Source organism: Pangasianodon hypophthalmus, chromosome 24 (genome assembly GCF_027358585.1).
Source record: "Pangasianodon hypophthalmus isolate fPanHyp1 chromosome 24, fPanHyp1.pri, whole genome shotgun sequence".
NCBI classification, from domain to species: Eukaryota; Metazoa; Chordata; class Actinopteri; order Siluriformes; family Pangasiidae; genus Pangasianodon; species Pangasianodon hypophthalmus.
Genome location: NC_069733.1, coordinates 2,267,900 through 2,294,734, shown reverse-complemented (window position 1 = coordinate 2,294,734; position 26,835 = coordinate 2,267,900). Strand labels below are relative to the sequence as shown.

The following is a 26,835-nucleotide window of genomic DNA, read 5'->3' as shown; positions in this document are numbered from 1 at the left end:
GTGAAATTTCTATTTTTTTTTGGTTGTTTCTTTTCCCTCAGTTTATCCGCTTTGACTTGCATAAAACTTTTGAGGCAGGAAAAGAAAGGAAAAAAGGAATCATGTTGCTGGTTTCTGTTGCTTGGAAAGATGCAAGAATTAGAAAAAAAAATTTGGATTTTTACCCACAATTCTCTGCAGTACAACAACAGCTTTATCAACAAAACAAACATGCAAACATTACCACAATATCGATTGTACACACATAAATATAAATGCATTTATCTAAAATATACTCTGATTTGAAATACGAACACATTCAGGGTTTTCGCTGTTACTGTACAGTTAAGACGTCCACTTAAATGGATTTTTGGTTGGTCCGTCTAGGGGAACCCCTTAATGCATCTACAACTGAAGGAGTCCTAAAGGTTTCAGTTAGATCCCATGAGGATCCTCTTTTTAAGAGTGTAAACTGTCGTTTCCTCACCAGCATCTCTTTTTTTTTTTCTCTTTCTTAAAGTCATTTGACTGAGAAACTCCTGAAACTGCTTTCCCGTGACGCAAAACTAACTGATTATTACAAAGCGCTGACACAGGAGACGCTTTCTATAATAAATAATACATAAATGTGTCCATAAAAAAAAAAACTTCATCATATCAACAATTATACACGTTTTACTTCATTTAATTCCCTCTTAATAAACTGTTACTATAGAAATGATAACATATTAAAACAAGCGCATTAATATAACTCTTTGATTTGCAGCTACACTACTGTCAGTGCTGCTGTTACAGAAAATGAATCAACACCTCCTGACCTTGAGCAATAATGGCCTTGAGAGAGGTTTTGCTGAAGAAATCTACACCAGATTTGACGATCTCATCTTCGCTAGCTGTGCGTTAACTTACAGTAAATTTAACTAGCCACACTAACTAACTCTCCTTACACGTTTCAGAAGAAAAGCCGTGATCGTTAAAGGTACTATATAGACTCCTACAACAGAGGGTTTCCCTTTCAGGAAAGGTTCCTTGTTTACCGTCCAGAGAACTATTAAGGAATCCTTTTTTTTTTCTAATGCAGTTAGCTAACAACATACCTTCTTGCCGTTGTTCAAGTTACCTTGTTTATCTATCTCAACTGGGATTGTATGACTTATGAACGTTAAACAATTATGATTTTGATGAAGTCCTGCTACAGTGTAGTTCTGGATCAAATAAGCCACCACCAGGTAAAACCCTAATAACTCAATCCTATACAATCAGCCAGCATTATTCTCTCAAAAATGGTCAGTGTTCTACAATTTACTATGTTAAAACCACTGAAAAGACACAACTGATGAAAAGTTCTTGTGCTGTATTGTTGCGCTTGAGTCGAGAGTACTAGAAAAACTCAATACACTGTTTTAAATAAATGGACACATTGTCCACTGTCCACAGTTAGAGGGTGGTCTCGCTGCTCATGTCCCGGTTCCTGTGTCTGGGCTCCGTGTCCGTGTCGTCGTACTCGGACTCCATCTCGATCTTCACCTGCGGCACTGGACACGACACGCCTCGGGTGACGGACATCGCAGGCGACGACGGGCACGAGATCTTCAAGTGCAGGGTGATGCTGCGCAGTGGCAAGGTCCCGTTATGAGAGGGAGGATGAGGTAATGGCAAAAGGTCAAGGGTCAGCGGTGTGGCACCAACTCTGCAGGCGAAGAATAGCCCTGCGTCCTAATACAGTTTTTAATACTTGCCCCTCGGGACTTGGATTTGGACACTTGCAGCACAAGAGAAGCAGTGTTTAGCAGGGAACACACTGGTCCTAGCTAGCAATTTACTTCAGGTAAAATTTATGGGTAATTTCCTTTCAACTTCATATCAGATCAGCTGTCATGTACATAAAAAAAAAAAAAAAGGTCATGTATTTGAGATATTTAGTATTTTAGGATTCTGTGTGGTCATCTAACAAACTTAACTCAAGCTGTTGGAGCTTTGGAGTGGCCTGTCATTAAATAAATAAACTTTATCAATGGTAGATTCAAGAAACTACACTTAATTAAAACTAAAAATGCCAGATCAGAATTGTGTGGGCGTGTCATATCGGATAATGACTGACAGCAGTGTCTCCCTGGCAACGTAAATTACACCTGAAGTGCTAGGGAAGAACGAAAGAATTGGTGCTTTTGCAGTGCTTTTTATTTTTACTGTGAGTCATGCATGTTGCATGATGTGTTGGTGAATTTTGTACATCTAGCTGTATAGCTAGTTTAAAAGTGTAAACAAGCAGCACTCGTATTGCGCCTAAAAAGCCTAATATCAAATGTCTAGAGACGCGAATTTTGCTGGCGAAGCTCGGCAAGATCAGATTACCCCAGATCAGCATTACGACAAATATCTACACAACATCAGTGAGAATGAAATGGTAAAACTGAAACTAGATGCAGTTTAGTTTCTGTGGTTGGGGTAAAAGAGAAGCTAATGTAAGCAGGAGGCTAATTCTGATTGGTAGCTTTGCTAGCTGTACTGAATAAAGTCCCACCCAATTTAAATCCTCCACAAGAAAATGGCAGGGAAAAAAAAAAAGAAAATCCAAAAATGTCAGTAAGAAGCTTATTTAACACCAAAAATGGGCCAAATGTGACCAACCATATTGAACCCTGAAGTTCTGGTTCATATCCTGCCTGAAATTTGGTCTCATTAAGGTTAAGATGCGTCTACGATTTAACAGCAGGATTCGGATGAGTTCATCACCATCATTCCACTGTGGTTTGAGGGCCAGATGGAAGTGCTAAGTGTGGGCCAGAACTGGGCCATCACTCATTTGCTTTTTGGGAATAATTATGGTTCTGCTTTTAAAAAAATGCTTGGAAAACATTATCATCATCCAGACCATGCACCTTTATCAGCAATGCAGACTTGATGACCACTGTGTGCACTTCACATCGGCTGGAAGGATTTAAGGAAGGAAGTGTGGAAAGAAGCGGGGTAAAAGTCTGAATCCACTACCCAGATAGCAAAGCTAAATGTGCTTCAGTTTAAGCTCACAGGGGCCAGTTATGGCAACAGCAAGTGTATCGTACTCCAAAAAAGACCCAATTAATTGTGCGGTAGTTAAATATTTGGCCAAAAGTGTCCCAGCGCTGAGACATGATCTCATCGAGGTTGAGTTGTGGCTGTGTTGGAAGCCAGCTTCGCCTGAGTTCATCTTTTCATTATTCCACGCTGCTGTGTGGGCCAGATGAATAGATTCGGACCATTATTCATTTGCTATCTGGGTGCCAAGATCGTATCAGTTATGAAAAATCAGTTATAAATGCAATAGTTCGTTAAACTTATCTCTCAAATAAGATTCCATCACTCTTCGGTATCATCATTTTTATTGTTTTTTTGCAGTATCAGCGAGCGTAGTCATTAAAAATGAGTGCAAGATACCATGAATTGCACCTTTCAAGCAAAATGTAAAGGAAGCAAGTGCATCTCAGTGCTCAGTGCTCGCTGAAATGAAGTGCTCCACCTTACAACAGTTACTGCGCACGCTCTACTCAACGCTTGCGCCACTGTGTGTGCACAATTCACAGCACCTGGACTGATGGCTTATGCCTGGGCCACGGAACAAGACTAGTACAATCCAAACCTCAAATATAGTGACAGATTTCACCATTTTATTACCCAGGATCATGCTTTAGTCATTCCAAGGTAGCAGAATAAAACACCACCACCAATTATCCAGTTGTAAATACTGACCATGTCTAAATTTTGAGTCAAGATGGCCAAGAATGGACTGTGACTAGATCGGAAATAGGTTAAGATTGGATTTTAAACATCACACTCACCACAGAATAACCTGGAAAGGTAATCGTTTAAGACCAGCCTAAAATCAGGACACGGATTTCTCCAACCTTATACTCTTAAAGAGCTGAATTAAGCTTTGCATTTGTTGTTGATAAGCAGTTTTCAGTGTTGAACTCAGACTGTTTAGCCCCACTACATTTCCATTACAAAAGGACACTTTAAAGGAAGACTAAATGAAGCAAATGAGAAGTTATGCACTAGCTTTCAGGACATAGACTGAGTTAGATCTTGGTCTAAATGGAGAATCCCTGTCGCTCTCAGTGGGGATTTTCCATTCATCTGTGTCCAGAAAACCAGCCTTTAAATAAAAAAAAATAAAAAAAACATTGCACAGTATGACTCTAAAAGCACACAGCGAACATTAAAGTGAATACGGTACACAGAGGAGAAAGAAACAACCAAAACCTGCTGCGAAAATGCACTTGTTAAATGTTTCTTAAATATGCAAGGAAGACTCGATTTCACCTTTTTATCTCAATATTTTGAAATTAATTTGATCAATTTGCCTAAACGGACCTCATTACAACAGTGTGAACCCTGTATTAAAAGCAACATAATGCCACTAATGCTACACTGTTCAAATTAATATTCTACACCACTTATCGATGAATCAGAACATCAGGACAGATGCATGCAATCTATCTGCATTGCTCACAAGCGCATGGAAAGGACAAGTAACATGTCGTGGTTAAATATGCAAATATTTGTCGTTATACTAAAAGATATTTCACTTAGCCTAATGTTTAGATATTTATAATCTATATAAAAGCACAAATCAACAGTGCATTTATATACTGCAGCATCTGTCTGTATGCGTATGTGGATAATGAAGGAAGTGTGCGTGTGTGTGTGTGTGTGTGTAGTAAAGTGGTGAGGTGGTGGTTTGTGCACGTCAGTGGTAAAAGGTGCCCGGCTGACAGCGTGCAGCCCACTCGGAGCTCGAGTCAGGGGGATCTAACAGGTCTCGGTAGGGGACGTGCAGTTTGAGCACACAGTACCTGCGGTCCACGTCTAAATCTGCCGGAGCGCAGTCGGAGTACGGGTGGAACTTCTCCTGCAGGACGAGAAAAAACAACAATAACAACAACAACAACAACAACAACAACAGTCAAGTAGCATAATCAGTCAGGAGGTGTACCTAATAAAGTGGCAGCTCCGTGTCTCAGTGTATGTTACAAGTGTTTCAGGCCAGTAGGGGACAGCAGTACATAATGGATACTGATGGGACCTTGTGTGTGTGTGTGTGTGAGTGTGTGTGTGTGGATTATTTTACACTAAGTGTAATGAGACAGGTAAGACCAATAACACATATTAGATGTGAGGATAAAATCTAATATCTGTCCATAACTTGACAATGAAACTATTAGTGCTGAACATTACATTATATCATGAGGTGTCATTGATGGAATAATAAGAATGATGTGCGACAGATTATTACACACACACACACCACACACCACACACACACACTCAAGGCAGATACACAAAGACATTTATCCGCAGTACTCCAAAATTCAGGCTTACCTCATCCTCACTCTCCTCTCCTCCCCTGACCTTCTTCTTTTCCTTCTTCCCTCCATCCTTCTTCTTGTCGTCCTTCTTCTTCTTCTCCTCCTTCCCGGGCAGGAGATCGTCGAGCCAGGCCAGGTCGTGCTGAGAGAACACCATGTCGAGCATCTTGCGCACCAGCATCAGGCCCAGGATCTGAGACATGAGCACATCGCCAAAGTCAGACCTCTTTACTGTCAGACATGCAATCACATTCAACATGCAACCAAGATTTCACATAAAAATAATTAATTTCACATAGAAAATCATTTTACACAAATCATAAATTGTGTGTAAAAATCAGATGTGAAAATAAAATCAAAAGTAAGTCATTTGAGCAATAACTTTATCACATTTGAGTAAATGTGAAAAAACGAATCATTTGAAAAAGTTACATGTGAAAAAATGAATCATTTGAAAAGGTTACATGTGAAAAAATGAATCATTTGAAAAGTCACATGTGAAAATGAATCATTTGAAAAAGTCATATATGAAAAAATTAATAATTTGAAAAAGTCATATGTGAAAATGAATCATTTGAAAAAGACACATGAAAAAATGAATCAATTGAAAAGTCATATGTGAAAAAAATGAATCATTTGAAAAAGTCACATGCGAAAAAAAATGAATCATTTGAAAAATTCACATGAAAATGAATCATTTGAAAAAGTCACATGCGAAAACAACTGACTTGTATGTAAAAAAAAAATCACAAGTGAAAAAACTCATGCGCTGCATGTGAACAATTAGCCTGTTATTTGTACACGATTAATTATTTTTCACGTGAATTTTTTTAAATGATTCACTATTTGCTGAAAATAGAGTTCTATATTATTTTAATACTGAACTCTTTGTCTCCTGACTTCCTGGTTCAACTCAAAACAGTTCATTAATCACTAATTTACTGACTCTGAGTTAAAAAAAAAAAAGAAATCAGTAAACCCGGACCATGACGGGGAAGATGATGGCGAGGAAGGTGGATTTGAGGATCCAGAGGACGGCGAGGCAGACGACCTGCAGCAGCGTGAACAGGTGAACTCTCCTGAGCGGGACATGGCGCAGGTAGGCGTAGTCTGGCTGGTGCTTCGCTGGCATGAGGAACAGCTTGATCCTGTCCCAGAACTGTGGCACGAAAGGACAAAGGTGTCAATTATTCACCAAAACAAGGGCTGCTAATGGGGCAGAACTTTATATGAACATGCTAACCTTGCTAGCATTGGGTACTAATAGAAGCTAACTGACGTCCTTGATTAATTGCTAATTATGTTGTTATTTAATACTGAATTTTAATATTAATGATGCTAATGTGGCTACATGAACAAAACTTCACTGTGTAGCTTATGGAGGCGGCCATCTTGGACAAATGGGGACACTATTCCCTGCTGAAATTCTGTATCATGGTACCATTTAGGCCCCGCCTACTGGAAGTGATGCGGATGATGATAATATGGTTTCACTTTGAACTTAAATGTATAAATACGCACTGTTATTTTATGCAGCCTAATGATGGTGTTTGAAGCATAAATTGGAAATCTATGTATTCTTTTAAGTCTTTTAATATATAAAGGAAAATTGAAAATAAAAAAAAAAATCAGATTGTATAGCTCGGTGTTTGGGTCAAATTTACTTGCACAGAGTTACAGTGATAATTTTCCAATTAAACGTTGTAGAAAACTGATTTTGACCAACGTCAGTTGATACAATTGATACGTTCCACCACTCTATACTAAATCCTGCATGCTAAGCTAGCTAGCTGTGTCAGCTAATTTTACTGATTTACAAACTACTTTAGATTGTTATGCTAACATTACATTTTAACATCTTTGCAGCTGCTAAATAAATGATAACGCGAATCGAGACAACGATCCCGCTCGTGTTGACTTTAGCTAGCTGACTAGCTAATTTAGTGTTAGCTAAGCGTGTGCATGTTTATAGATCCTGTTAAACGTGCTCTGGGAGGCTATGTTTATTTTTTAATGGTTTAAAATGACTTGAACAGGGATACCTTAAATTAAGAAAGCGTCTTGCTTACCTGGATGCCCCCAAGAGAAGCGACACCCATGTAGAGAAACACACCATAGAGCACAGGCATCGGGATGAACTGAGGACAGAAAACTGCACTGAATACGGCACATCAATTAGCATTCAGTGCCACCATACGCTGAATAAAACACTTCAGTAAACTCAGCTGATTTTTCAGACCAAAATACTTGGGCTTTATTTTATAAAATGGCACATTTGCACTTGAATGGAACACACGCTACACTGGCGTCAATCATCGCTGCCAAATCCATCCTGAACAGGTAAAGGAACGCTGACATTTCATGTTTGGCATGATTAAAGACAATTTTCCCCATTGTGTGCCAGCTGGACCTACTCACTCATTTGACTTGGGGTTATAAATATGGAAACCTACCAGGGTTTGAGATATTCTTGGAGCGAGACCTTTAAGTTCTGTGTAATTAGCTGTCCTCTGAGTTAAGTTGATATAAATCTGCTTTGGTGTTCAAACACACTTGTCGTTCGAGCTTAAAAAGCTTCATCGCCACGAGATCTTACCTGCAGAATCGGGGCGAGGAAGATGGAGACTCCGGTTAGGACGAAGACGATGATTCCCGTCAGTCGCTGTTCCCTTTCAGAAGTATGTAAAAGAAGGCAAAAAGAAACACAACTCCAGGGTCAGTATACTGTGTATTAGTCCAACTTTACACCACAGCGCTGCTGAATTCTGGATTTTGATTGGTCACATGGTGTCCTATAATGTCCTATAACAGCGGTGCAAGTCACTGGTTTATATTAATGCGCTCATGTTAATACCTTATTGTTTCTATAGTAACAACTCATTCATAGGGATTCATACGGCAGATGCTCTATTAATCTAATGGTAATCATAAACACATTAAAAAACATGTTTTTAACAAAGAAAAACGTATATATAAGACATTTTTTAACATTTAATGGAAGGAGTCTCCAGTGTCAGCGCTGTGTAACAGTCAACTCGGGAGTTTCTCTGTAACACACTGAGGTTTTTTGTATCTTATTAACTTCAATATAGTGAAAAAAGAGGGTCTGGTAAGTAAACAACACGTTTACAGCTGCTATAACATAAGCGAGAACAGGAACAAACTTGTTTTGCTGACTTTCCACAACATGAAATGTAACTATAAACGGTTAAAAAAAATTACTCGTCCTTCTTTAAGTAAAAATTGTAATAGTTGGCAAATCACTGTGGTATATAAGGAATAAAACACTTCAGAATGCACTGATATTAGAAAATAATCAATGTCAGGGTGTTAACAGTAACTCAGCTTCATCACACCACCTCATTGTTGATTATTTTCCTATAACAGCATGCAGGAAACATTTGTAGAAACTCGTAGAAAAAAAAAAAGGAAAAAAAAAAGGTTCGTCAGTTGTTCTTTGGCTAGTTCCACAGGGAGACAAACTGAAGGACTCTTTAGGTGACCAGATTTAACCTTTTTTTTTTATTAAGAGTGCATGAATAATCCCTTTAAATAAGACTTTGGATAGAACCCCTTAAGACAGCTAGAACCACAATCCATCCAAAGAACCATTAAAGAAACTTCGTTTTTTTTCTAAGAGTATACAGTAGAGTGTAAATGAGAGTGTAAATTACACTTTTTGTCCAATTTCTGACATTCAATTTTGTCAGATCCGCTCCACCATTTTTCACTCATACAGTCCTAAAGAGGGTGTTGATATTCACTGGAAGCAGGCGGAATGAAATATGTGGTGTCACAACAATCATTAAAAATGAATAAGATGCAGTGATTTAAAGTTTATTAAAGAGTTCACAACAAAGTAAAAAGCTGATTTATCTCAGTTTTAAATAATTGAACTCTTCCTAAGGTATCTGAGTAAAAAGATGTATTAGTTTCTGGAAACTTTTTTTTGTTAGTCAGCTCAGACTACTGCAGCTTCATGATGACCGCTGTATACTGTTCTCAACCAAACCACAAGAAAACAGAAAGCATTGTGAGTGTGTATACCTCACGCCCAGAAACTGGGGCTGTTCTCCTGGGGCGTTGGATTCGCTCTCCATTTTAAGTGAGTCGATGTGAGCGATCGAGATGACTGTAGCTGCTACGTACCATGGCAGACCCGTAAAAGAGCAGGCGGCCATCAGGACACCCACCCAGAACAGGTCCAAATGGTACCCGCACCCTTTCTGTTCGAGAGGACGAAACAGATACATTGATTCTGTGGAAGTACTGAGGACTTAAGTTGTCACATTCAAATCCAAAGCTCTCATAATTACATCTAAAGCTCTCAAATTCATATAAAACACTTACTCATTCACATACAAAGCACTAATATTCATAAAATTGCTCTTTCATTCACATTATATGCTCTCAGATAGATATAAAATGCTCTAACATTCATATAAAATGCTCTCAGATAGATATAAAATGCTCTCACATTCATATAAAATGCTCTCACATACATATAAAATGCTCTCAGATACATATAAAATGCTCTCACATACATATAAAATGCTCTCACGTTCATATAAAATGCTCTCACGTACAAATAAAATGCTCTCACGTACATATAAAATGCTCTCACATACATATAAAATGCTCTCACATACATATAAAATGCTCTCACATAGAAATAAAATGCTCTCACATACATATAAAATGCTCTCACATACATATAAAATGCTCTCACGTACAAATAAAATGCTCTCACGTTCAAATAAAATGCTCTCACATACAAATAAAATGCTCTCACATAGAAATAAAATGCTCTCACGTTCATATAAAATGCTCTCACGTACATATAAAATGCTCTCACGTACATATAAAATGTCCACATTTACATAAAATCCCCTTCCTTTCATGTAAATCACATTCTCTCACACACAAAAAAAAAACAACTCTCGCATCCATTATTTTCGCCTCACATTTACATACAAAGCTTTCACATTTACATCAATGCGGTTCGGGGAAAACGGAATCATTTACCTTCAGTTTGTTCTCTTTCCTGTTGACGATGACGGCGCTAATCTGCTGGTCCATGAATATAAGGATGGTGACGAGGAGAGCGGGCACGAAGCTAGCCAGATAAACCCACCACGGGTTCTTCCCAAAGGGCATGACGATCCAGCCACGGTCTGGACGCGTGGGCTACGTGACGGAAAACAAAAAGGGGTCAGAGAATTCCTTCTTTTAAAGAGAGAGTCAACAGGAAATGTGCGAAGAATCGTAAGACAAGTTCCAGTTCCTTGTAAAGGAGATCTGGGCTTAGCTTAGTTATGTAAGTGTTTTATTTCTTTTATACCACAGCAGTTTGCCAACGCTAGGATTTTTTACAATTAAGGCACAACATCTATATTTTATCCATTTATAGTTACATTTAATGTTGGAGAATGTCCATGAAACAAGTACGTTCCTCTTATCACTTATGTTATAGCAGCTTTTACTGCAGTCCATATGAGTGTAAGATATGGTGTGTGTGTGTGTGTGTGTGTGTGTGTGTGTGTGTCCCCTCTTTCACCTTGAACTCAGTAGGCACGATGAGTTTAGGAGTCTTCAGCCCCATGAGCATGTCCAAACCCACAAACGTCATGATGGACATGAAGATGGAGAAGTCGCTAACGAGTTTCCTCATCTAATAAATAAAAAAAAAAATTAAAAAATCAGAATGACATGAAAGGACACATCAGTATTCCACTGTCTCTCTCATCACGTTGGTGAGTTTCCCGCCGCTCAGTGGACAAATATCCAAAAACATCCATGTCACCGTAGATACTTTCTGACAGCTGAAACTTATTACATGCTTTAAATCCCAACATGACAGCTGTTACCTTTACTGATATATTTTAGGAGACAGATGGATTGCAACATTACAACTTTATCTTCCTGTTACCATAGCAACCAACAGAGTACTGATAAATAAACCAATATCCAAGCAGGGATGCTGTAGGCCTTAAAAATCTGAGATGAAAGATCATTTCTTATGTATTGCTTAATAATTTAGGAATTATTTGGCTTAGGGATTTGATGCAGAGATACAGTGCATGGCTTAATGGGGAAAAAAAACACAATTCACTCACATCATTGCAGTTTAGCAGGAAAAACAAATTTTTTTTTTTTTTGCATTTTTATTTATTCGCTGTTTGATTTTCAAGGCGGAAGTTAGTTATACTAAAAACTGTAGGCCTTCGCTTTCAAACATGTAGGCCTTCGCTTTTTTACGATCCCTGGATCAATCAAAAATCTGGTCATCCATCAACATATATACATTTATATCAAAAACAGGAAAAAAAGGGCTTTTTCTCCCTTGCTGTACTGAACTACATTAATGGCACCACACTTTATATTGTATTTAATTTTGGACTAATTTGGAGCTAACTGAACTTGGTGCAGATTTACTCTCACAATTTATAATTCACCTCAAACGACAACTCTGAGTCATGTACCAGAAATCCCTAGAGAACCTAATGCCGTAATTGGTTTCTAATCAGGTTAATGTTGCTCTTGCGGCCCACGATGTTCATCTACAAAGTATGAACAATTGGCAACTTTCCAGCGTCTCCATGTACTTGGCCAGAATTTCCAATAAAAGTGGGCGGGGCTAGTCTTGGGTGAAGCTTATGTAAAATGTTTGTCAAAACTGTGCGTTCTTGCTCAAGTCTATGAGATATATGTCCTGTCCCAAACGGTGCACTTTCGGTCTTGCAGTCCTGCCTTCAAGGTTTACGAGGCCAGATAGTTTTTCATTTCTCTATCTGCATGTATGAACAGACTCTAAGAGCCTTTTTAGCTTGGCTAATAGTTACCTCTGACTGAAAAACCTTCGTGATTATTACTACCCTTGAGGAAGAATGTAGTCAGCCAAAGCAAACTAGCGAGTGAAGCCTACTGTGCCTAACTCTTTAACCGGCTTGGATGGTACATCTAAAGTGAAACAATCCCGACTCTCCCAGCTCGCTCCATTATTTATAGGCTGGGAGTCTAGGAAAGTGGGCTGTCAATCAAGCATGCTCATTAGAATATTAGGCCACACCCACAGCATTCTCAGATCTTACACTGGAGACTTCCATAAATGTTAAATGAACAATTATTATAGTGTATGTAAGCAATCCTGTTTCAAGCCCCTATAGTGATGCACCAAAGGCTCATGGGAGTTTAAAGGGTTAATAACTAATACTTCTCACTGACTAAGCTAGCATGGTCTTCTATATGATCTGTGTTATCGTCCCTACTGCTTACTTTCCATTGAAAATGAACTTGGATGTGTAATTAATTTAGAATCGCAGCATCGTTTTCTACAATTTTACAAAACAGCATCATTTTCTGAAAATGAAAGGAATCAAATCAAATTTTATTTATTTTTTTTTTTACTTTTTTGGAACCATGAATCTGAGTAAGCACTTTGAGACACAAGTGTGAGTGTGAGAGAAAAACTGTGTGTGTAAGTGTTAATGGACTCAGCATTCAGCAGAACATGTAAGAATGAAAATTTCATCGTGTTCTCTCTCTCTTTCTCTCTCTCTGTCTCTGTCCCACACTTTTTTCATTTCTGCTCGCACCTTTGTAGGAAAGTAGCGGCTAAATTTGAACTTCTTCAGCGAGACGGTCATGGAGTAGGTGCCAAAGAACAAGATGAAGGACATGAGTGCCAGATCTGGGACAAACTTGCAGGAGCTTCCCACCAGCTGGCCGCCGTATTTGAGACACTCTTTCTTGCTGAGCTGACTCCAGTCGAGAGCTGTTATATTCATCTGGAAGAACACGGCAGAGAGAGAGAGAGAGAGAGAGAGATGGAGAGAGGGAGATGTGAAAGTGAGAGAGTGACATGATAAACGTGAGGTCCATTCATAAAATGTAGATAAAACCCAAAAACACAAAGAAGATTCAATCCACTTTCATCATAACTCCTTTCAGGACAGCTCAAGACTCGCCCCATTTGAATATAAACGAGGGTCATTTAAAGACATGAATCAAAAGTTTGTGAGGCTCGAGCCCACAAATTCGGGCAGCACAAATTAAAGCAATTTTTTTTAAAAACAGAGAGAGAAGTACTTACACCAAAGAGAGCAGATGTATTATCGAGCACAGGAACTACAACACCAAAGAGCATTGAAGCCACTAAACAAACAAGAGGAGGGGGGGGGGAAGAGAAAATGACAGGAATTAACAGAATGGAGGGAAGAAACAAATTTGAGATGGGAATTGCAATTTGTTGTTCAATCGCATCACATCTGTGTGCTACAAAAGCCAACAGATGGTGCTTGGAATAGAAATTACAATCAGGGAATTTTAATTGTGGGCTTCAAAATCCCCAAAGGGGAAAAACTCAGAGAGAGAGAGAGAGAGAGAGGGAGAGAGGGAGAGAGAGAGAGAGAGAGAGAGAGAGAGAACATCTTGGAATTTCATTCTTATGCAGCACGAGGGAGATAATACAGAGTTTAACTTTGATTAAAAAAATACATGTGTACGGACAAAAAAAAAAGGCAAACCACAATCAAAAGTCTACAGGTGAAGAATCAGGAGATCGTCAAACTTTGCACTGTTGAATTTTCTGGATTTTGATTGGACAGAGGGACTTGAATGGTGGACGGTCCACATAATGTAAGTCTAAGTTAAACCTAATAAACTTTTTTCTTTAAATGTTGGTATTTAACAAAGAAAAATATTAATATGGTAGTGTTTCCTGTAAGGATATATTTATTTAATATTTATGGAAGGAGTCTCCAGTGTCAGCAGTAAGAACAGAGGAGTTCATGCTTTGCAGTTTCTGAGTAATACCACATGCTGTGTCTTTTAAAAAAATGTTTTTATTAACCTCAAGAGATAGAAAAAATAGCAGTTGGTGAGGGAACAACTGTGTATAATCTACAAGCTATAATCTAAGTGATTAAAGGACATATCACAACATTAAATGTAACCATAAATGGATAAAAAGTATGATGTGTCATCATTTAGTAAATTAAAATTCATAATCGTTAACAAATTGATGCGGTACAAGAGGAATAAAACACTGTTGTTAATGGAAAATAATCAATGTTGTGTACAGAAACAAAATACTTAGATTATGCATGCTGACTGGGAAAAGGTGGTTGTGGTTAGAAATCCAGGGAACTAGATTTTAACTTTGTATTTTAACTGAGGATTCTGGGAAATGGAGTTCCTGTTGGTACGTGACAACATGTTGTTTGTTTGGCGCACATCAACTGCACAATGACACCAAGATGATACTCACACGTGCGAAATGGCGGCCATGTTTGCAGCAAAAATAAGCACAATGCAAATCAGTTACAATAATTATAAATACATGGCTACTTCTAATCAAACAGGAAATTCATTATGTATCAATATTTCTGCATAATTCAGATTAAAAATAATTCATAGTGAAACACTGCTAATGGTAGCATGGATAGAAACCAAGTTGAACCTCACAAGTTTTTATTTATTGCTGTAAGAACAAAAGTTGCGTCCAAAAACTTAAATCAATATTAAACGAGGAAAGTTTCTTGTATTCAGAGTTGGTTTACGCGCGTGCTTAAGTCGATTTTCTTTTCCATTCCATTTTCCATTCACATTATCCAAATCAAAGTTACATCTGAGGTCTGAATACTGACACACACATTTTCAGTATTAAGTCCTCACACACTACGTATGTTAACATGCTCAAAAATTATCACTGTAGAATTTGCGACAGGGAACGGACTTCCAAAACCTCTCATTATTCACAGTTAGTCAGTCTTGAAGCACTGATGATTCCCAAGTGCACAGTAGCATCATTTCTAACATTAGGACATGGCTTAAAAACAAATTAGGAGCTCTTGATATCATCAGCATGCTAACACGTTGGAATTCCAGGCTAAATATTGAGAGCGAAAGCTTGTGAGTTTCAAGATTAGCTTGTACCACGCTAACTCAGCGTAACCCTGCGCCAAGAATGGACTCACTCGTGTCTGGCGCGACACATTCACACTTGTACGCGGTGATGAAGTCGGGCTGGAAGTCGGTGTTGATGGGATAGTAGCTGAAGGACCCAGCCATCTTCTTGATGGCGTCTGAGATGAAGATGAAGGAGATGAGGCTGGAGAAGCCCTCCTCGGTGAAGCGCGTCATGTATTTGATGATGTAGCTGGCGTCGGTGGCCACCAGAATGAAGCACTGAATACACGAGTGCATGCCGATCCACAGCCTCAGCTCCATGTAGTCCATACTGCTGCTCCTGAGATGTGATCAGTAAATCTACAGAATTGAGATGCTCAAAGACGATTAAGGAGTGTAATTACTGTTATTCATGAAATGAGTCTTGGGTCCATCATTGAGAATGTAAGCTGCAACAGTTACCTAGCAATACTAGATGAAAAGCAGTCATTTCTATAAGATATATACAAAACAGCCCTCCGAGTATACACTTCTAATCGAAAGTTTTGAAATTCTGTAACAGTTTAATCACCGTTACGCAATAAACACAATAAACTAGGTACAGAGCAGCAATTAAATAAGCAATAACATTAAATAAGTGCTGCTCCAACAGTAAAAATCTTTGTGTTAATGGGCGATGTTTCAGATCCTAATTATAAAGCAAATATAAACTATGTACTCCATGTCGAATAAAAGTGAACAGCATCTGAACTGTTTCCAATTAAATAACTGTTTCTTTCGTTTAAAATCAGGCCACTGAAAATGCTAATATAGTAAAGATTCCAAAACTTTTGACTGGCAGTATCAGCTTATTAAATTAATATTAATAGATTCACAGTGTGCTCATTTATCTGTGATTATGTTGAATGTGAAAACAAAATTGTGGCAGAACCACAGGGAACCCATTTCAAACCCAAATTTATGAATTTCAAAAAAAAGTGCCTCAGCAGGTCAAGCACGCCTTCAGATTGTGGAGTGCCAGACGAACCACTGTTATTCACACAGGTAACAAATGCATCGAATCAGGAGGCAAATTAGTCACGGCTGAACGAAAGCTGCTGGCATCGCACACTGTGCCAACGACAGGAGACTGATGAATGCCTGCTGGTGTGATGGATCTACGCTGAGCCCTAGAAAAAGATCTCGTGGAATAATTATAGTCAGAAACCAGTGCAGGGGTCAAAGCATGTGGATCGCTCAAGATATGTTTGCTGTCTTTAGTTTTGCACTGAAGGTATGAAGCTGATGTTGTTTATATATGATGGAAGGCTATCACATTAAAAGTAATGACACCCTCTAAAAGAAGGAAGAGTTACTGTGGGTTTTTTATGGCTGATGCGCTGCAGTGGCTGAGTTGCATTACTGGAAGATTTAGCTGATATCGTGCTTAGTTTATCACGATAATTCATCGTTTATTCACCATTTTGTCGTTTTCATCTCTGAGCTTTGCCTTTTATGGAGTTGTGCAAGGGTCACTAAATGTAAATCAGCTGTGTCATGAAAGCATTTGGTAATTTGGAACTGATTGCCACTTTATCAACATACACACGTGATTATGAATAAAACCAGTCTTAACAAAACTTTTGGAAATTTGGTGGGAAATTTCTTGGTTCAGGGCTCAGTGCAATTACTAGCACCATGTCTGCTGCTTGTGTTTGTTATTCATTGTCTGTGTGCTTTTGTTTATGTTTTGGTCCTGGTTCCACTCCTGTTGTGTCATTGGTTTGCTTCTCTATGGTCTGCACCTGTTCTGTGTTAGTTGATTAATTAGTTTGTCTGTGTATACCCTGCTATTTCTTTGTTCAGTGCCAATTCTTATGTTGAATTTCTGTATTGTTAATTTGTGAGCCTTGTTTTCCTTGTTTCTACATTCCATTGTTTCCTGGTTTTGACCCTTGCCCATTGCTCAATTGTTTTTCAATTATATTCAATTGTTTTTCATTTATATTCCCTGTTTGAAGTTTCCCAGTTTCCTGAAGAACTGTTACTGGTCCTGAAGAACATGCTATGGATTACAACTATGATTACTCTATTCGCCCTAATAAATATCAATCCTAGCACACGCACTTGTAACACTGGAGTATGTGAGTATTAACAACAGAGCGAGACACAAGTTGGACAAATTAGAGAATGAGCCGGAGAAGGAATGGAGGAAAACAGGAACCAATCAGGAGACTTGCTTACTTGCTGAATTCATAGAGCAGCTTCTCGAAGATGAGGATGGGTCCGGTGGAGCTGAGGATGATGAGGGGCTGACCGCCAAAAAGGCAGAAGACTGTGCCGGCCAAGGCTGTACCCAGGAAACTCTCCATTACTCCCTGAGGGAAAGAAAGAGAGACAGAGAGACAGAGAGTGAGAGAGATTCAGCTCTTCTAGAACAAACCAAACTCACTGCATAGAATAAGAAAGGAGTGGAGAGCACCACGTGGTTTGAAAGTACACCTTCACTGTGAACTGCTCTAGAAAGTTCCGTGGTTTACCTGGTAATTGTCTGTTGCGTCTCCCAGCAGGCCACCAAAGGTAATTGCATTGGTGATGCAGCCCAGGTATATAAAGAGCACGGCTGAGACCGATTGGATGTGAAAACCCTCATAAAAGTCACTGGGATACCAGGGTATTTTTCTCTTGATGTCCAGGAACAGACCTCCGCAAAACCTATCATCCCCCCCACACACACATACAGGTTTCTAATACATAATTCAATAGAGGTCTGTACACCACATTAAAAAGCAGGTAGAGACGAAGAGAGAGAAGGAAAAGAAGGACAGACGGGCACAGATAGTAAAAAGTTTTTCTGAGAGAAGAATAGTTAAGGACCACACAGTATGTTGGCCTTCTGTTCGGTCTAATGCATTCTCCACTGACTTTTTTTAATGGCCATATTTATCACCTTGAAATCGCCCTCTCTGGACATTTTGGAGCCGTCTCCAATTATTTGCACTCTCCAGACTACCCTTGCAGCTGGCAGGCGAAGTGTTTTTAGTGTTTTAAGGGGACTTCTTCAGACTGAAGCACCCTCCAGTCCATCATAAGCCTGCTAACTGCCATGACACTCCTGAGGGATAATAGGAACTCGCCTGCCCGTGTATGCCAGCTCTTCACCGAGCTCATGCGGCACAGGCATCTCCTCGTCCTCTGCAGTACCGCCCCCGGCTCCCGCAGTGCCATTCATCTGACCCAGCTCGTTCAGAGAGAACACCGACTTCCTGTGTCAGGGAATAAGACCAGAGACTTTAAGTAGCTGAAGGATAAATGGTGCAGCAAATGGATAATCATTAACTACAAGCTTTCTGATTTGTAGCTCAGGCATGCCAGCGGCAATTAGTAAGTCATTTCCATGCAAGGTTCAAGCTCCACAGACCTCATACACATTCAGAAACATTATGCAGGAACGAGCATAAGGTGGCACTGGATCTTTCTCCTTTAGTGCTTCTGATTACAAATAATGTCGAAATACTACATAGAGAGAATACAATGTGAAAATTAAAAGCAATGAAGAAATGAATTAATATGATCAAAGACCATGACTTCTTATTCATAGACACCCCTTCAAGGGCCCTTCATTCAACCCCAGTCCCACATGCTCAGAAAGACAAACATGGCAAAAACCAAAAAAAAAAAACTCCTGGGGAAAAAATGTTGCAAGAAAAAAACAACAAAAGTAAATTATGTTGTGCAAGGGGGGGTGAAGTTGGTACAATTGGTTGGTACAAAACATCATTGGGTTCCTATCCTATCAAATTATAGTTATTGTTAAAAAGCCCATGTCTTGTAACTCTCCATCCTCCTGACTATTCTGGCTTTACCTCTTGTCAGCAGAGGGCACTTTTTTGGGTGGCTCGATGCGAATTTTGGGGTCCCACTCGCCAGGTGGAAGCACAGTCACCTCATCCAGAAACTCATCGATGCCTGCAATCAGGTCCTCTCGGTCCCGGGCCTTATATGCCACATCACTAAAGAGCTGGAGATGACATTTGCAGAGTTACTATGGTGGATTTTGTAGCTTTGCTGGATTTATGCTGGATTTTGTAGATTTGCTCTGAATCTCTGAAAAGAAGATTATATTCATGCTTACATCATCCACCATTAGTGTAGCAATAGCACGGCCAATTTCGTTGTAGGACTTGGCTTTGCCAGAGGGGCCCAGGAGCACAAACAAAAACCTGTAATAAGAAAAGTGAAATTTAAAAACAGACTTACATTTAAAATTGGATATCTGGAGGTCTGTATTTCCCTGTTGCCAAACAATCAAGAAATTAGAAAGCCATAGGACTTCACACTTCATGATGGTACCTGGTAGGGAAGGATTAATAATGGTAAGCAATGTTAATGGTGTTAATGGTGGCATAGGAGTAGTAACAGAGTAACAGAGCCAGGAACAGCCAGTAAAAGAACTTAGTAACAGAGCAAGGACCTTGCTCTGCAGTGGTACATGTGGTACTTGGTGAGAACCAGGACCCTGCTCTGGAGTGGTACATGTGGTACTTGGTGGATCCTGGGACCTTGATAGAGAGTGGTAAATGTGGTACTTGGTGGGTACTGGGACCTTGATAGAGAGTGGTAAATGTGGTACTTGGTGATCAGTATTTGGTCAGTACTGAGACCTTGGTACCTACAAAATATCAGATTTATCATTCCATACATTTATTATTATTCCAAGGTCTCAGTTCCCACCTCCACAGTGGTAAATGTGGTACTTGGTGGGTACTGGGACCTTGATAGAGAGTGGTAAATGTGGTACTTGGTGGGTACTGGGACCTTGATAGAGAGTGGTAAATGTGGTACTTGGTGATCAGTATTTGGTCAGTACTGAGACCTTGGTACCTACAAAATATCAGATTTATCATTCCATACATTTATTATTATTCCAAGGTCTCAGTTCCCACCTGCACAGTGGTAAATGTGGTACTTGGTGGGTCCTGGGACCTTGATAGAGAGTGGTAAATGTGGTACTTGGTGGCAAGTGGAACCTTGATAGAGAGTGGTAAATGTGGTACTTGGTGGGTACTGGGACCTTGATAGAGAGTGGTAAATGTGGTACTTGGTGATCAGTATTTGGTCAGTACTGAGACTGTGGTACCTACAAAATATCAGATTTATCATTCCATACATTTATTATTATTCCAAGGTCTCAGTTCCCACCTGCACAGTGGTAAATGTGGTACTTGGTGGGCACAGAGACCTTTGTACAGAGTGGTAAAAATCGTACTTCATGGCTACTCGGACCTTACAGAATGGTAAATTTGGTACTTGGTAGGTACTAGGGATCTTGTTATGAAGTGTAAATATGGTACTTGGTGGGAAGTGGGATCTTGATAATCATTGGTAACAATTGTACCTGGTGGGCACTGGAACCTCAGTCAGGCCTCCTAGTGTTGTGGCCTGTGCAAGTCGTACAAAGGCCACAAAGGGTTTGTCAAGGAAGTCCACCTCACCAACAAGCACGTTGGATGCCTCTGCATCCCTGGGAATCTTCTTCATGAACTTGTTCTTTAGCTGCAGTTATAGTTAGCAAAAAAATGTCAGATATGAACATCAGTATTAATGACATCATACTCATCCTTCCTATTTCTGCATCTTGTCATTTTTTTTTATTATGTTTGTCATATATTTCTTTTTTTTCCCAAGCATACAGCCTATGCCTACTTCTTATTACAGCCTGAGTGGTGTTTGCTATAAATGTAATTCCACAGAAGTGTTCTTTTGTTAATGCCAGAAGATAAAAAGGAGATCTTCTTCACAGACATGCACACTACTGAGTTCACATAACTGTTTCTATTATACTTTTAATTATACAGAATCTAACTTATAACTGCTTGACCGCACTCCAAAAAGAGGAAAATTAGATTTGAATATGAACTGACATTTTATTTCTTCTTCTTTTTTTTTTTAAAATCCTAATCCTGATTAGTGAATAGAATCTCCTTTTTGACCTTCTTTGAGTTCCACTTTTTTTTTGGCGCTGGTTTCAAAATTATTGGCACCCCTACAATTTGCTATATATCTGCCTGTATCAGTCATTTTGATAGAAAATATTATTTTAGAAAAATAAGTTCTTATGAGATTTGTTTTTTTAAAGTTTAGAGAATAGTTTGTCCAATAGTCTGTATGGAAAATCCTAGTTATAATATTTTAATATTTGACACATTAATCTTTATGAATTATATATTCTGTCTAATGGACTTGGTCTCTTCCAGGATGACTCCGCCCCCTCCCACAAGGCATGAGGGCTCACTGAATGGTTTGATGTGGATGAAAATGATGTAAATCTCTCATATGCTATGGCTTTTACACTCAGAGTGATGTATTACACAGCGATCTCCACCACCATAATCAAAACACCAACTGAGCAAATATGGAAGAGTGGTTCTCTCGATACCGAGGAGTATTAAAGCTATTCTGGTGGCTCGTAGTGGCCCAACACCTTACTAACACACTTTATGCTTTTCCTTTAATTTGTCACCCGTCTGTGTATATATTTCAGTTGCAAGGTTTTATTTAATCAAAAGCTTAACACTTCTCCGGAAATCAGTTTAGCAGCTAAAGCCTGAAAGTTGGCTGTGCCTTTGGCCACAATAGTACCTAAAGCAATAATGCTAGGTGGAAAAAATCATTACTTTCCACTGAATAGAGGGGGAAAAAATGATTGAATGTTTATTTATACTGTATACACTTATATATAAATCATGTTTATGGCCATTTTCTACTGGAAAGTGAAATAAAATAGGAAAAAGTCCAGTTGCCATGACAATCATGCAGTAACCCCTGTGTTCCTGTTCAAACAGTGTGTGAGTGTGTGAGTGTGTGTGTGTGTAAATGTCAGTGTGTGTGACATGATCATGGAGGATTACAGTGGATGTCTGTAGGGATACTGCACATAGTCTAACATACATAAATGTTCTTATGGACATGCACACACACACACACACACACACAGAGTTATGCACATGCATACACCCTTGTAAGTGCACAAGAGGAATATATAAGTGGTGTATAGACTCTCCCAATCCAGCAATCACACACGTTATTAATAAGATGTGCGATACCTGGTCGGTGCTCGGTGTGTCCGCAATGTCGTTCATACTTCTGCTCTGGGCGTGACCTGTTACGCACAAAATAAATAAATAAATAATTAATGCATTAAAACAGTTATAGTTTCTTGTTCGAACTACATTCATATACATACAGTATTTTTATTATTATTATTACTTGTGCAGTATTATTTCTAATAATTAATCCCTTATGCAGAAATAAGGAATGAGGAACTTCTAATAATGAATGTAAATAGAACTCAGCTGTTGAGTCAAGAGTCACAATATAACAGTAAGCCGGTATAATTTAGAAATAATCACTCACGTCCACACGTTTTAGTTGCAAACATGCATGTATAATCTAATTTGCAAAGAATTACACAGAAGATTTCATTTGTGCTTACGCTGAATTAAAATGTCATGGACGACACAGAAGCTAGACCCATCAGCTTCCTGCCAAGTTGCTACCTGAGGCTCAAATTGATTTCCAAATCTAAAAGGACTTGACTGGGTTGCATTCCAAATGTTTCTATGTGTCGCTTTTTTTATTTTATTTATTTTTAAATTGGTCGTGATAAGAGAGTGCAGACGTACGAAGACGTCCGTAGCTGCCTCCTTGTTTGCTGCGCAGATCCTCTGTGGAGCGATTGAAGCTGGCAGCGGGTGCTGGACTACGGGCTGGACTACGACCTGAAAGACACACACACACACACACACACACCTCAGTTATAGGACCATCAAAATATATCTCTATAACCAAAAACCCTTTAAGTTTCTAGCTTTAATCTGATATTTAATCTAATATGGTATCAGAGAGAATTCAAATTAGAACCTGTTTAGAAATACACTCTTGAAGAACCCTTTTTTTTTTCTAAGTGTATATCTTTGTAAAAGGGTTCTACTTAAACTAGCTCCTAAAATAGAAACCATCTACTGTCGAGTTATATATACAGTCCTTAAAGGTTCTCGCACACAGACAGACCAAAAAAACCCTTTAGGGTACTAGATAGAACCATTTTTTCTAAGTGTGATGGGCAGAAGGTGAATTAAGGTGTGTAAAAGGAGGCGGAGCCGACTCACTGGGGGCGGAGCTGCCTTTGCCGATGTCAGCCAGCGAGCGGTGGATGGGTTTCTTGGTCTGGTGTCTATGTTTCCTCAACAGCACGAAGCTGATCTTGTCCCTCAGCTCCGGACTGACCATGCCCTCCTCGATGTGGCGCTCGATGATGTCGTCTATCAGGAAGCGAGCGGGATGGTAGAAATGAGGTACAAAATAAAGAAGGAGGATACAAACTAATAAAAAATTAAAAAAAACCCAGAGAATTTCACCAGACGTAAAACACAACAGAAAAACGAGTGTGTTAAACAGTTTGTTAATGACTTTTTTTCCTACATTTTTTTCACCTAATTTAGCCAATTCCCACCCACAAGTCAGCTCTCCCCAATCATACGACAGCTACCAATCAGGGAGGGTGAAAGCTAGCACGTGCTTCCTGTGATACAGTGCAGCGTAACACTCTCAAATAAAAGTGCTATCCGCCCTCTTCCACATACAGGAGCTCATCCATGCCTGTGATTGGCTAGTGTTGCTGTTGAGTATGCCCCTCCCACCCTAAGAGCATGGCTAATTTTGCTTTCTTGGACTCCCGGCCACGGAGAGCTGAATAGACCAGTCTTTTAACTTTATTCACGGACAAAGTTCTAAAAAAATGGAAAGAATATGGCACAAACACGACCAGAATGAGTGAGCAGGTAAAGAGGAGATTAGTCAGAGAAGAAAGGGGTTCATAGCAACGGGGGTAAATACTTATGCAATCAGAGTTTTTTTGTAAATAAATTTTGCAAACGGTTTTGTTTTTTTTTTGCCCTCACTTCAATATTATTGTGTATTTTGTGTAGATTTGTGACATATAATCTCAGTTAAGTCCAGGATGTTTTAGATGGTAAAATTTAGGAACCTTGAAGGGGGGTGAATACTTTTGTAAGGCACTGTATCTAGCAGATGTTAAGCACAGATCTCATTTCTCGTCTCGTCACCACTCCGTCCTCACCGACGATCTGCGGCAGCGAGTAGCCGTCCAGGTCCAGCAGCACCACGCCGGTTTGCAGACACGTGCGCAGCTCGAACAGGCTGTGCAGAGACAACGTGGAGACGTGCGGCTTGCTCCAGCGCTCGCCGCCTTCTTCAACCTTCTCCTCAAACTTCACCCACCTGAGAACACACACACACACACACACACACACACACATGACTCTGTGACAGGAGAGGAGGAGCCTTATGTTGCACTTCATCTACATTAATTAGTAGTGGGAACCTGGTGTTTGTGAAGGGGACGTCTCTATTCATGGTGCTGTCTTCGAATTAGACGAGTGTGTGTATGTGTGTGTGTGTGTTAGTGTGTGTTAGTGTGTGTGAGACCTCCTACCTGGCTGACTCCTTCCACTCGAGCTCATCTCCCTCGTGTTGGAGTGTGTCCATCTCGGTGAAGAGGGTGGGCGTGGGCATGGCATCTTCATCGTCTCCTAAAATATACCTCAGGCGCTCTGCAGCCGGGGACACTTAGGGACGAACACACACAGAGAATAACGAACACACACACACACACACACACACACACAGAGAAAGAGAGAGTGCTGGTTATACAGATAATTGTGAAGATGCTGAAATAGTGGGAAAAAAAGTTGGCCTGTGAAAATAATAGAAGAACGTGATAAAGGCTGATAAAAACAGATCTTTCTAAAAGATTTTTTTCCCCCAAATAGAATTAAAAATAAAATAAATGTGTGTCCTTTCAACGCGTGCTAGTAGAATCTTTAATGTTTATTTACGATTTTATGGAAAGAGTGTCTCCAGTGTCTCCAGTGTCGCTTTCCTGGGATTTTAACTCACACCCTAGCAACCCAGCGAGTTCCCTCTAACCTGTTTAAAGTGAGGAAACACTTAAAACGTCCTCATAATAAGCACAGAAGACGATTCTTTCTTCACACGTAGTGACTTGTGTGCTATAAATTAGCCGTCTGACAGACTCTTAGCACAAGGCAGCTGTTGTGAAAGCTGCCTGTGCCCATGAAGACTAGCTTTGACTCATTACTCATTACTGTGTGTGTGTGTGTGTGTGTGTGTGTGAGTGAACAAGCAGGTAGGGTGCGACGCTTTTCAGAACAAAGTCACTGCAGGACGTCAGATTTTCAGACACTCAGGAAATCTCTGACAGGAAATTGTGGATTATATGCAGTTAACTTCTTTTTTTTTCTGCATTTCTTCATCACGACTGTCAGTTTTTACTATTTATACCCAACCTTTTTTTTTTTTTTTTTTCCCCTCAGCTGAACCGCGTCAACAATAATTTGCTTTAAGTACACCCTGTGATTTTAAGCAGGCTCACATTAAGTGAAACTTTTGCTTTTTGAAAAACAACACGTTCGTTTTCGCTGCTGTTTTGAGACATGCAACCTTGCCTCGAAATATGCCACTTGTTTTGATGCCAATTGTTCCTAATCACACACTTAGGGAGAGGTTTAGACTTGCAGGAATGGAAACTATACTTAATAGATGCTTAAGTGCTATTTTAGAACATTTGTACTTTACCCAAGTATTAATGAGACTGCATACTTGTCCTCTTACTCAAGTAAACTATCAAGAGAAAAAAAAAAAAAAAAAAAACCACAAAACTTTTCATTTTGACCTTCACAACTTTTAAATGCCGTGACTATTTATCCTGGCCAGAATTTCTTTTGCTTTTTTAAATGTGTTTTTTTTAAAAGACATTAAAGAAATGAGAAATGAGAAAAAAAAAAAAAAAACTGAACCAAAGTCAAGCTTGAGAATAACAATCCGTGGTTGTGTTAGTTCTCCTTTGCCTCCCGTGTAAAAAAAAAAACAAAAAAAACACAAGATCTGCCTTTAATAATTCACCATCAAATCTAAAAAAAAAAAAAAAAAAAAAAAAAAAAAAAAAAAAAAACATTTTTTTTTTTTTTTTGCTAGCTTATGTTAATTTACTTTGCTAATGCCGCTGTAGCATTGATTCCAACAGGGTTATTGAACTAGCTAACAGCAAGGATGACTTACAGAACTATGATCTGGCACATTGTTGAAAACAAAATAAAAAAAAGCATCAGGATTCTGATCACCCTGCAGAACTGGGATGCCATGGGACCAGGAAAAAAAAAAAGTCACAGGAGAGGGAAGATCAGGCGGACAGATATGAAAAGTATGACAATTAGCAGAGACAATCATGATCTGCATTTAGTGCTGTAAAAAGGTATTTTTTTATTTAAATCTAATTGTCATGTTTTTTGTAACAATCACAATCACAGGACACGTGGGCGCATCGAAAAGCCACGACTAGCTGCGAGAAATAAAATCTCATGACATTCTAAACAGGGGAAAAAAAAGTAAATCTGATCTTGCTGAGCTTCACCTTAAAAACAAACTCGACCAAAAAAAAAAAAAAGAAAGAAAGAAAAAGCACTGTAGAAGTGCACTCTGTCAATCCTACACACTTTTCTAGCACTGGCACCATGAC

The 26,835-nt window shown here is 39.2% G+C and overlaps 1 protein-coding gene across 2 annotated transcripts; it reads right to left on the bottom strand.

Moving 5' to 3' along the window:
• On the bottom strand, positions 1-24,865 carry slc4a5a (solute carrier family 4 member 5a). 2 transcript variants are annotated; one of them, XM_053229019.1, is made up of 23 exons: positions 24,733-24,865; positions 24,358-24,518; positions 23,387-23,539; positions 22,901-22,996; positions 22,322-22,377; positions 20,614-20,771; positions 19,351-19,438; positions 19,082-19,236; positions 18,353-18,481; positions 17,756-17,930; positions 17,460-17,593; positions 15,305-15,576; positions 13,420-13,481; positions 12,923-13,114; positions 10,885-10,998; positions 10,353-10,514; positions 9,375-9,553; positions 7,924-7,996; positions 7,397-7,465; positions 6,313-6,486; positions 5,341-5,520; positions 4,815-4,870; positions 1-1,669 (listed from the first exon to the last, which is right to left on the bottom strand). In XM_053229019.1, the coding sequence occupies exons 1-23, from the start codon at positions 24,810-24,812 to the stop codon at positions 1,417-1,419; spliced, it is 3,171 nt and encodes a 1,056-aa protein (XP_053084994.1). In that variant the 5' UTR covers positions 24,813-24,865; the 3' UTR covers positions 1-1,416. The 2 variants fall into 2 exon arrangements, with proteins under 2 accessions (XP_053084994.1, XP_053084995.1); XM_053229020.1 differs by having other exon boundaries at positions 1-1,588; positions 13,420-13,454.
• Positions 24,866-26,835: the final 1,970 nt, after the last annotated feature.